General features: G+C 38.8%; 1 protein-coding gene across 1 annotated transcript; it reads left to right on the forward strand.

Annotated features, from left to right (window-relative positions):
• The first annotated feature begins 4,955 nt into the window (after positions 1-4,955).
• LOC103974083 (lecithin-cholesterol acyltransferase-like 1) lies at positions 4,956-6,858 on the forward strand. Its single transcript, XM_009388832.3, has 2 exons — positions 4,956-5,323; positions 5,785-6,858. The coding sequence occupies exons 1-2, from the start codon at positions 5,010-5,012 to the stop codon at positions 6,674-6,676; spliced, it is 1,206 nt and encodes a 401-aa protein (XP_009387107.3). The 5' UTR covers positions 4,956-5,009; the 3' UTR covers positions 6,677-6,858.
• Positions 6,859-13,351: the final 6,493 nt, after the last annotated feature.

Here is a 13,351-nt window from a genome sequence, read left to right on the forward strand (position 1 = left end):
GGGGCGATGTCGGCATAATGACATTCCCCTAGGAATGCCACTAGGTAACGCCAAGAGTTTGGCGTCACCTGAGACGACGAAATCCGCCAAAAGGACAGGCAAGATATGATGAGTGGATGGAGAGGAAAGCGCAAGCCCGCTTCCAGGGCGTCAAGGGATAGGGCGAAGCCCTTCGGGACGGGATCGTACGCCCGCTGCCCCGGCTCGGGGGCGCTGAGGATATGATCCTCCGGGATATGGTAACGATCCCGGAGTCCTTCCAACGAAGGCCCGCTCACGACGGAGTCCAGGTCGTGCGGCCACATCAAAGCTTCGAGGGCTCGTGCTGCTTCCTCGTCAGAAGATTCAACAGGGGACGAAGCAGGGTTCCCCTCCCCAGCCCCGAGGATAGGGGAAGGAGAAGAGGATGGAGAGGAGGAAGAAGGAGAAGAGGACGACATCTCAACTGACCTTAGGAGGAGGGAAAAACTACGCAGGGGGCCGGGAAGAGAATTGGGGAGGCAACAACAGAACTCGAAGGAGGAAACGCTGCAGCAGAAGATAGAGACAAGCTTCGGCGTCCGCTATTTAAAGGTGATGTCTCGCCAGAATCAAGGCCCCTTCGCCTCCCAAGAGCGGGCAACAGCTCACCCACGCACGTGCGCAGCCGTTACGTCGCATCGGAAGACACCCAAAGGCCCTCCGCCTTAATGAAGGTCTGACGTGGCGACCCCGCTGAAGCGGCAGCAACCGGACGCCTCGACCTCGACGACAGGCCCACTCGCCCTTTCTGAGGATGAAATTAAATGCGGTAACTTTTCGACCCCCACCGTCGCCAAAAATTAAAAGCAGGGCCCTCGACTGCACGCCTCCCGAGACCACACCTGCGCGGTAACCCGCCTACGTCGTGCTCCTCGGCCCTCGGCTGCACGCCTCCCGAGACCACACCTGCGCGGTAACCCGCCTGCGTCGTGCTCCTCGGCCCTCGACTGCACGCCTCCCGAGACCACACCTGCGCGGTAACCCGCCTACATCGTGCTCCTCGGCCCTCGGCTGCACGCCTACCGAGACCACACCTGCGCGGTAACCCGCCTGCATCGTGCTCCTCGGCCCTTGTCGGCCCTACGATCGTCAAGTTCGGCTCCGCCCGACCGGCCCGTCAACGACTTACCCCTCGGACTCGCGTGGCCAATTCACCAGAAGACAGGAAGCCATGCCTCGGACCCCCCTACATGCGAAAACCGACGCATGGCTCCTTCCGGGGGGGGAATATGATAGAAGTAAAAACAAACAGGACATGACGCACCAGATTTGACGTGACACCACCCAACGTCAGCCACCCCCGAACGGCACACTACACCAAGAGACGAGCATTAACACCAACGTAACGTGCACCCTCACTGACCGTACCCGAATGACCTCATCATACTGACCCCGCACGACCGGACAAGGCAGGGGAAGGCGTCGACCAAGGCTTGCCATACCCTGCGGCGACTCGGCCTTCCACGTAACGCCCACGACGACAACGGACGCGATCAGGTGCACGGCCCTACCCCGGCAGGATGACGCGTCAGGTAACATCGAGCTCACCTATAAATACCCTCGGGCTCCAAGCGGGCAAGGTAAGCAGAAAAACACACGATTCCACCTAAGACTCCCCTCTTCATCACTAACTTGATCGTTGGAGGGGTCGGGCCGAATCACTGACCCGACCAGTGTGCAGGTACTCGACCGAAGCCGACCCGACCCGGCGACGCGAAGCATTTCAACCCGATTCCCCGTAATCGGCCGCCCCAAGATCCCGAGAGGAGCCTCACCTGATCCTGGCCGTTCGGACCCCTGAACCAACCGTGTCGACCCCAAGGTCACGGCTAAAAAAGTTACTTGTAGTAACAATCTCCAAAATAATTCACTCGATTTATCGACTATGGAAGTACTAGGCCACTACGCCATAGTCCCCAAATGATACAGGGAAATTCAATCATTTGGACCTATATGTCCTTAGTTACCGTATACCTATAGTCCCTCATCATCTAATATCCCAAGGATCATATACCGGGCATTGTGCTGTCAGACCCATACGATTTCTACTCAAGTCTCACTATAATTGGATTCTCTTAGAGAAGTCTTTCTCTTTCAATCCGAATGACCCTCTCTAGGGATTTGTTTGAGCAAGAATACATGGGATATTCCTCTCATGACACCGAGAGTGGATGATCCTCTATCGATACTCAATAGTCCTCATAAGGTTGGTTGCCACTCTGGATGACCAACTATGTTCGAATTGAAACTTTCAGGCCTATAAGTCTAGTATCAAAGAGTAGAGTACTCATACAAGATATCTTTCGTGTCTCAAGTCTAAAGACTAGGTGCTAGTCATAGGTGTCATACAAGCCAATCACGTGAGTGATAACACATGTGACTTAACACGTAGTTTTTTTATTTATTATTATTATTTGACATTTTATCACTTTATATTACTTGTTGCTTGAATATATTGTGATATCCATGGATCTGTGCAATGAGATTCGAATCGTGATGAGATCACGATAATGAGACCGATTCACCTTTAAACACAAATCTTAAATAATCTCGATCATAGGTTACTCAAGAGAGACATCGAGATAATCGGACAGACTGGTGTGCTTTATACCCATTCATATGATGGATCCAACTGGTCTTATAGCTGCTCGTGTGGGGATACTAAGGATACATTACAGGTGCTCATTGGAGAATGAGTTCACTGATTGATCCGCTTACGGAATGCTGGATGGTTGATGATGCCTTATTGTCAGATAGTGATTTCGTAGTCCTAGTGGTGTATCTAGTCCTTAGACTTGAGACACAAAGAATGTCCTGTATGAATACTCTACTCTTTGATACCGGACTTATAGGTCTGAAAGTTCCAGATCTAGTATAGCCGGTCATCAAGAGTGATAGCCAATCTTACGAGGACTATTGAGTGTCGATCGATGATCATCCGCTCTCGGTGTTATGAGAGGAATATCCTATGTATTCTTACTCAAACAAATCCCTAGCTAGGGTCATTCGGATTGATAGAGAAAGATTTCTCTAGGAGAATCCGATTAGAGCGAGACTCGAGTAGAAACCGTATGGGTCTGACAGCACTTTACTCGGTATACGGTCTTTGGGATATTAGATAGATGAGGGACTATAGGTAAATAGTAACTGAGTACAAACATGTCCAATAGATTGGATTCCCCTATATCGTTTGAGGACTACGGTGTAGTGGCCTAATACGTCTGTAGTTGATGAGTCAAGTAAATTATTATGGAGATTATAATTCACTAAGCTAGAATAAGTTTTGATAGGTTTGACTCATGGGCAGCTCGATATTAGGCCTAGAGGGTAACACACATATGGTAGGTGTTGCGATAAGTAGAGGTTCAGATATGAGATATCCGTCGGAACCCCTATCTTATTAGATATCTAATAAGCCCCTGAATTATTGGATCATATGAATGAGATACAATAAGAGCCAATGAGAGATTATTTGATAGAGATCCACTAATCTAAGTGGCTTGGATAGTATGATGGAGTTTCAATACCCAATAGGGTAGGATCCAGTAAGGTTATGTTGATAGGGGACCTCTATAAATAGGAGGGAACCAATGGTTCAAAGACTAGAGCCTCTTTAGGTTGCAATCTCCTATTCTCCTCCCTTCTCCTCCTTAGATAGAAGGCTTGATGATTTGAGGAGCATCGTCGCAACCTTGTTGTGTGGATCACCGCTAGAGAGGAGGTCACTTGACCTCCTTCACCCTCTCCTAGAGATCTGTAGGGATTCAGGGATATACGATCTTCCTAGGTAACACAATCTATCTCACATGTGGCTTTTAAGTTTCATGAATTTTACGCATCAATATTCGCACGACGACAAATACATCTTTGGGAAATTTTAGAATTTTATTTTTTTGTTCTTCCGATGCGTATGTGATGTCGTCGCTTAGGTTTCCTAACACCAAGGGGCTACGACGACGCTCATCTAATCTCCAGACCTGCTATTCGAGGAGAAGAAGTAAAGAGGAGAATAGGAGGTGGCAACTAAGAGAAGCTCTAGCCTATAAACATTTAGTTCTCTCCTATTTATAGAGGCCCCTTGTCAACTTAACCTTAATGGATCATGCCATATTGGGTATTAGATCTTCATCCAACTACCCAAGCCTCTTAGATTAGTGGATCTCTATCCAATAAGATAGGGGCTCTGGCGGATATCTCATATTTGAACATCTACTCGTCGCAATACCTACCATATGCGTATGACCCTTTAGGCCCACTATCGAGTTGGCTATGAGTCAAACATGTTAGAACTCCTTCAGGCTTAGTGAATTATTATCTTTATAATAATTCACTAGACTCATCGACTGCAAACGTACTAGACTACTATGCCACAATCCTCAGACGATACAGGGGAATCTAATCTATTGGAGCTGTCTGTCCTCAGTTACTATGTATCTATAGTCCCTTATCCATCTAATATCCTAGAGACCATATATCGGGCATGGTGTTATCAGACTCATACAGTTTCTACTCGAGTCTCGCTCTAATCGGAATCTCCCGGAGAACTCTTTCTCTCTCAATCCAAATGACTTTGGCTAAGGATTTGTTTGACTAAGAACACGTATGCTATTCCTTTCATAATATCGAGAGTAGATAATCCTCTATCGACACTCAACAATCATCGTAAATTTGGCTATCAGTCCTGATGACAGATTGTGCTAGATCTGGAACTTCCAAACTTATAGATCCAGTATCAAAGAGTGTAGTACTTATACATGACATATTTGGTGTCTCAAGTCTAAGGACCAGGGATAATTATAAAATTAAACAATTAGAATTATGTTAGGCAAATCTGATATTTTTCTTTTTTTTATATATTCACTGTTAAACGGATTTACAAGAAAAAAAAAAAGCAAGAAAAAGATGATTCGGCGACAATAAAAGCAGCGGAGCAGCGGAGCAACGGAACACTCCTCCCGTGCTTCACCGACACTCACTGTCTCCTCCTCATGGCGGCCGGTCATGAGCTCTACCCCCTCATTTTGGTCCCCGGCCTGAGCGGAAACCAGCTCGAGGCCCGGCTGACGGAGGATTACCTCCCGCCCCTGCCCGCCCTCCAAGCTCCACAAGCCGCTGGCTGGTTCAGGATCTGGATGGACCGCTCCCTCCTCCTGGATTCCGCCGCCCAGCGATGCTTCGCCCACCAGATGAGCCTCTTCTACGACCCCGACGCCGACGACTTCCGCAACGTGCCCGGCGTCGAAACCCGCGTCCCCTTCTTCGGCTCCACCGAGGGGTTACGATTCCTCGATCCCAACCGCAAGTAAGCAAAAGCCCCCCCTTCCTTCATCCTTCTTTCTTTCAAGGTTTGGGCCACTGATTGATCTACAGGATCAAGCAGTCCTCTGTTTTATTTCTTTTCTTCTTCATCTTCTTTTTTGCACTGTTTCTATTTTACATTTGGGATCTGAAAACATGGTGCTATATTTTTCCTTTGATTTCAAGTAAGAAAATGACCATAATAATCAATAAAGTTGACAATTTCTATTAGATTTTTTGCATATGTTACTCTTTCGAACTTTTTGGCCTCCAGCCAAATTATCCTAGCCTGGCACAAGGTTGACCAAATAAAGTGTCCTTCCTGACCAAGAAATGAAGCACTGGTTGCAAATCATCCAAATATATTCTGTAATTGCAGATGCATTCTGAATGAGTGGTCTGATCTACTTTAGGATCATAATTTTGCATGATAAGCCAAGTCTTTTAACCATGACAAGTTTCCAGGGATTCTTCTATTTGCATGGATACCCTGGTGAAGTCCTTGGAAGAAATTGGGTACCAAGACAACCTCAACCTTTTCGGAGCACCTTACGATTTCCGATACAGCCTTGCCGGCGGAGGTCATCCATCAAAGGTGGCTACTCAATACCTTCAAGATCTTAGAGAGCTAGTTGAGCAGGCCAGCAAGATGAACGGAGACAAACCTGTGATCATTTTAACACACAGCTATGGTGGATTGCTCACCCTTCATCTCCTTAATCGCAATCCTTCATGGTGGCGCCGAAAGTTCATCAAGCACTTCATAGCACTGTCTGCACCGTGGGGAGGCATTGTCGTGGAAATGTTCATGTTCACCAGTGGAGACACAATAGGGATGCCTTTGGTGGACCCCTTAACAATAAGAGAACAATTCAGGAGAACAGAAAGCAACCTTTGGCTTCTGCCTTCCCCTAAAACATTTGGAGACAGACCACTCGTCGTTACGAGTGACAGGAACTACTCAGCAACCAACATGGCAGAATTCCTGCAAGCAATTGGGTTCCAAGAGGGCGTAAAACCTTATGTATCTCGTATATTGCCGTTGCTAGAGGAGATGGCGGCGCCGGGAGTTCCAGTGACTTGCATTATAGGGGTTGGGGTGGACACTCCTGAAACATTTCTCTACAATGGTGAAGGAAAGTTTGACGAGCCTCCTGAGGTGGTTTCTGGTGATGGGGATGGGTTGGTGAATCTGGCTAGCTTATTGGCACTTGAATCAGAGTGGTCTGATGCTCCAGAACAAGAGCTCAAAGTCATCAAAATCCCAAATGCTACTCATGCTGGCATTCTCACCCAAGAATTTGCAGTAACAGAAATAATAAGACGAGTGTTGGATGTCAACTCTGTGCCTGCATGAATTGTTTCCTTGTTGAGGGATAACAAATATTTGTGCTTCTACAATTTATTGTCATTGGTTGGTAACATATATCGTTACATTCCGTCATTTTTAATAAAAGCTTCCAAGTTTGGAAACTCTTAGAAAAATTATTGTAAGTGTTAAACTTGAATAATGCATTCAACTATCTTTATTTCTATCAATTACATGAACTGTTATGTTTTAGTTGGAGTGACTTCTAATTATGCAGGCAATTTGTGGTAACGTTCATCATCTAAGTCATGACTTGGCACGTCACAGGGTGAATTTTCTTCTTATAGGATTACATAATCTTTCCTCATGTAAATAAATATCATTTTATTAATATACATAAATTATATATATTTATTATAATTTATTTATTTATAAAATATAAATCAAAAGTAGATATAGACCTTTTTGAGAAAGATAGTATTGTCCACTCAAACATAAAGTCCATTAGATTTATCTAACAGTAGTGGAAGATTTGCTCTCTAGTTGAATATAATCTATTGCTACTAAGAGATTGTTTTGAAATAAAAAAATAAAACATAAAAATTTTAGGCAGGAACTCTAAGTCAATTATAAAATAAACACATATATAAAAGTCAATCATCCTACAAGCATATATCAAATATCTGAATGAGCACTCCTCTAATAATAGTTGGAGATGTTTTATCCTACGAGATGAGTTTGTGTTCTCCCAACAACGGATGAAAATATACCCATATCGCACTTTCAACAATAAATAGAGTGGTGTCTCTCACGTGTTAAAATGGGGATACGTTCTTCTCAATAGTTAATGGAGAAATTGTTTAGTTGTGACGTCTAACGATCTTTTAATCCCTGAAGAGAATCGCCCTGCCTACCTTCGATATAAAAATAAAATCATCTTATACTATCTATGTCTATATCGAGATGAAATAATATATTGAAACATCTTAATTTATCTATCAAATGTTATTAATATCAAATAATATCAATTAATACTGAATTGACTTAAGCCTTAACATAATCAATTATATTAAACTTGATTTAATTAGAACATAATTGAACTAGTCTCTAATCTTGATTTAACTATTCTAGAACTATACTAGTATAATTCGAATTATATTGGATTCAAGTTAAACAAATTTGAATAAGTCAAACCAATTCGGAATTATCTTGAATTAATTTAAACTAATCAAAATCTGATTAGTTCAATCAATATTTGAATTCAAATCAATTAAAGCAAAGGCAATGGGCTAGATTGCATAACACTAGGGTAAGTTGGGCACTATATATGGTTGTACATGCATCATACTAATTTGGGCGAACCCATAGCCCATGGATTGGTCATGTGCAATGCACATAACTACCCATGTTAGGTTAGGTTGAGCTAGCCTATGGATTAGGGCTTAACCTACGGGTTGGGTCTAGCCTAATGGTTGGGGCTAATCTATGGTCTGCGACCTATTATGTGGTCTGGGCGTAGCCTGATAGCTAATTTTAATATAAATTCTAATCAATTCCCTCAATTCTTAGTTATGAAATCATGCAAATATAATCAAAATATTTATTCATTAGTATTGAGTCATTAAAATATAATAAATAGTAATAGATTAAAATAATAAAATTACATAAAGGAGAAAATAGTATTTTTAATTAAATATTATATAAATCTTGTAAAAATTAAATATCATGCATTCAAGATAAAAAATTTTAGAAACTCCGACATGAATAATTATAATATATTTTTAATCCCAGAGTAAAATTCTGAACCTTTAAAGAGATAAAAAATTTTAGAAACTTCCTATGACATGAATAATTATAACATATTTTAATTTAATAATAAACTTTTAGATATTTAAAGAAATAAAAAAATATTTTAGAATGACATATAACATGAATAATTATAACATGTTTTAATTCAAAAATAAAAGTTCAAACATGTAAAGGAATCAAAGAAAAATTTTATTTTTCAAGAAAAGTAAGGGGAACCTATCTATCTTTAATGGATGCAACTTCTCGTTCCTCTTGTTGCTAAACTTGTTTGGTTAGAAACGAAGGAGAGGAATCCCTCCCATTCAATTGGAGGAGGTGAGCCCTCTAAATAAGGTAAGGTTTTTATTTTTTAACTTTATTTAATCATTATTTATATTTAATTTATTGATAAAAATGATATCACCCTACTTGAAATGTTGAATTGTTATTTTCTAAATTTCATTAGCTTGAAAGAAAATAAAAAATTATGTCTAAACTTTGAATTTATTTACATTTCTCCTCTTTTAAAGGGAACTTGGTCCTAAAATTAATTTACTTTAAGAAAATAAAGATATTGCTCTCTTACTTCTTTTTCTCTTTTCCAAGTTACCTCTCAATTTAAATGATGCTATGAACGGATCTTTATCAAAAGGATGACTTTATTCCTCAAAACATACTCTTTCATTTCTAAGATCTAAATTGGTTACTCTAAGATGACATCAGTTACAGAGGTTAGGAGGATATAGCATGGGATAGATCCTTGATATACCTCTAGAGCATAAAGACGTAGAATGCGTCATATATGCCAGCTAAAGCCTAGGGTAATGCTAATCTATATACCATAAGTCCAAATCTTCTATAAGATCTTAAATGCTCTATTGGATCTAAGGGTTTTTTGTTAGGATTGTATTGGCACTGAGAGAGGGGGGGGGGGGGGGGGGTGTGAATGAGTGCTTTCATAAAACTTTCGACGATTCAAAATTTTCATTCGACAAAGCTCGTATCAGAAAGTGTTTAAACTTAGAGAGCAAGTGAGAGTAATAAACAAGTAAATTGATAAGTAATGGTAATGAAAAGCATGAAGGAAATGCACACCATATTTATAGTGGTTCGGTCATCATGACCTACGTCCACTTTCGATTCTTCTTCACTCGAGGCTACCGGTTTTCACTACCAATCTTCTTTCAATGGGCGAAGATCAACTACCTTCTTACAACTTTTTCTCTTTTTCATAAGCTCAGGAGAGAACCTTTATACTCTTTTTTATAAGTATTCCCTCATATACCTCCCTTAGAACTATATCTAAGCTCTAAGATGAGAAACACTGAACTTTAAAAGAGATTACAACTTTTTTTCTCAAGAATTCTTTCCCCCTTACTATTCAGTTTCATTTGTGAACTGAGCAGGGATGAGTGAGGTATTTATAGGCCCCAAATAGATTCAAATTTAGAGTCAAAATGATTTTATCCCAGGTTTTTTATACTGGCGGTACCATAGCCAATACTGGGTAGTACCACTGCATGCCAGACTAACAAATGGTGGGACCACTACTTGTTAGTCTAACACTAGGAGATTGTGTCTGGGCAGTTCCATAGTCCAGTCTGGCAGTACCATCGCCTGATAGAGTCTGAGAGACTATGTCTATGCGGTACCACTGCCCAATCTGGGTGACACCACTACTAGACCCCATTACAGGTCATTGAATGGGCCAAATAATAGGCCTAATTCAGTCCTGATTCATGCCCAATTGGCCCTAATCAAGTTGGCATGGTTAGACCTAAAACCAACTTAGTTAGACCTAACTAACTTAATCTAGACACACAAAATTACAAGCATGAATCTTATATTATTCGGTATGTTATTGGTTCGTCCAACGCTTCGTCCGATTATTCGATGCATCATCCTCTCTATCAGTGTATTGCTCAATCGACATGTTGACTCCCGTAACTTTTGATCTTCTTAGCGAAATGTCTGATCCTTCGACCCGATGCCAGAACTCATGCCACGAAGTCCTTCTAGCATGATGTCCAATCTTCTGACATGTTCCACTCCGGCCCAACGTCTAATTCTTCCTACTTTAATCGAATTACCATTCCTTAATCGAGGTTAGTCCTCATTACTCAAACGTATATTAGATCATAATTTCATTAATTGATTTCATCATCAAAATTCGAGATTTAACAATCTCCCTCTTTGTGATGATAATAACCAATTGATTACAGAGTTTAAACTAAACTCACTCCTATTAATATGTCATATTGAAAGAAAGTTTGAATATCATAAAATGAAAACCATTGAATTTTAGAAAATGATAACCGTTGACTTTCACATCATTGCATACATCATTAAAATCATGAGTATTACATGCATCATTCTAAATCATGAATATTTTAAATTATCATGGTATCAAAATATCAAAGTATATTACATCCTACCATGTATGATCATCATAACTTCTTATTATATACATCATCATAATATCATGAGTATTTCATATATAATTTAATATCATCATCATAATTATCTCCCTTTGTCATCAACAAAAAAGTGAAAAATATAACTAGCAAATTTTTGAAGTATGCAAGCTGTAAGGTAGCAATTTTTGGACATGCAAGTTGGTAAGTTTTTCACATATGAAAGTTAGCAAAATTGCTGCTTCTTTTAAGATATGTAAGATAACATGTTTTTGCATCTTCTTTAAATGTGTAAGCTATCAAACTTTGCTTCTCTTTTGAGATGAGCAAACTAGCAAGTTTTTTCTTTCTTTGCAAGCTAGGAATTTTTGCAAGTTTATAAGTTTTTGCTTCTTCTTGAATTGTACAAGCTAGCAAATCTTTCTCCCCCTTTGTCATTGTCAAAAAGAATGAAAGAATACAACGGTATAATTTTTTTTTCTTTTTACATCAATGCTCTAAGCATCGGGTATGCAATCATAAATATAGAGGAATTGTACATAATGAAAATAATGTTACGAAAGATATAATGTCAAAGATCATGTGAATACCAAAAGACACGATTCATTTCAACAAATCTTCTCTTAAATAACAAAAAGAAATCTTAGGAGATCAAATAGTAAAAAATCTTCAAATGATTCATTTGGATAAATATTCTCTTTAATAAAATGAAAATTTTATATAAGAATAAAGAGGAAGAGATATTGATTCATATAAAGAAAATCTCAAGTCCTAATTCTAAGAATTCAAGATCATGATTTAAATAAAACTTCTCTTTAGTAAATAGCAAAAAGAAACATAAGAGATCAAATGGTAAAATATCTTGATTCATGCATAAGAAATCTTCAATCATCAAGATTATGATTTGGATAAAACTCATTCAAATTTAGTCATCAAATCATCAAAATCATTTTCATAGTTCAAGAGATTCAACAAAGAATGATACAAATGGATTCATCAATCTCTTTTTGAAAACTCGATAAGATAGAGATCGAGAAATTTATAAGAAAAATACATTTCTTATTTTTTGTTTCAATTTATGTGGTTGATTTCAAACAAGCATGTCCAAGTTTTTTATGTCAAAATCATGCATCATCAAAAAATAAGTTTCATCATAAAAATTATCAAGATCAATAAATCATAAATCATAAAAATCATCATTACTTTTAATCATCATGACATCATTATATTGTTAAACATAAAGCATCTTCAATCAAAATCATTTTGTTTCGGTTAGTGAGCTTTGTGAAGTGTGTTGGATCTCCAGTCATATGCCTTGAGCATCCAATATTAAGATTTTAATTTTTGCTCCTAGCTTTTGATTGTAGAGATATCTACACGAAAGGTGGGTTTGCTATAGGTACCCATTTGATTTTGGGTCCCTCATGTTTAGATATGTCAATCTTATTTTTTGACATAAGATTATTTATGGTTCCGTTAGGAACCCAAACTAATTTATGTAAGTCATATATTTTAAATGAACATTTATATGTATAATGATCATGTCTGTCATAAAAATTACACTTAACCTTAGGAGCAACATGCAATGTGGGTCTTTTAACAAAAGTAGTTGGCTTTTGTTGAGTATAGTTACTCACAAAGTCGATTCCTTCCTTTCTAGAAACATGACCCTTATTGGCAAAAATCATATTTAATAATTTGCTATCAATTTTAAAATTTTCTAATGTTTGTTGTAATAACAAATTTTCCTTTTTGCATTAATCTAATTCTTCACATTGATTGAAAAGGATAACAATCAATTATCATATTTATTTTTTAATTTTTTAAATTCACTAGAAAGAGAAGCATGATAATTTTTTAACAATTTATAATTTTTACCAACTAATTTAAATTCATCAAATAAATCATGGAAAACATCAAGAATTTCATTGTAAGGTAAAAGAGTTTCGGTTGAGTCATTTACCTTATCCTCAAGAGCCATCAAGGCCTAGTTCGCCACTTTGTCTTCATTGGTTTGCTCTTCGTCTTCGATTGCACTTGATTCATCCCATATCACATTGAATACTTTCTTTTTCTTTGGCAACCACTTCTTTTTAAGTTTGTTTTTATTTTTAGATTCTTATTTTATGAACTTTTTTAATATTTCTTGTGAGGAGTTCAAAGTCATCATTTTCGCTCAAGTGGTTTTCTTTTATTCTAAGTGTCAAATCCTTCATGTTCTTCATAAGGTTGTTCTTATATTCATCATATGTCAAATAAGTCATTTCATATATCAGCACTGAATCAATGAGTTCTTCCATTGAAAAATTGTTTAAGTCCTTTACCTCTTGTATTATAGTTACTTTCGGATCCCAACTCTTTGGAAGGGAACTTAGAATCTTGTTTATAAGTTCAAGATTAGAAAAATATTTGCTAAGGGCTTTTAAACCATTGGCAATATCCGTAAAATGGGTGTACATGTCTCCAATGATTTTTGCTTGATTTTATTTGAAATAATTCAAAATTATACATCAAAAGATTA

Source organism: Musa acuminata, chromosome BXJ3-6, assembly GCF_036884655.1.
Source record: "Musa acuminata AAA Group cultivar baxijiao chromosome BXJ3-6, Cavendish_Baxijiao_AAA, whole genome shotgun sequence".
Lineage (NCBI taxonomy): Eukaryota > Viridiplantae > Streptophyta > Magnoliopsida > Zingiberales > Musaceae > Musa > Musa acuminata.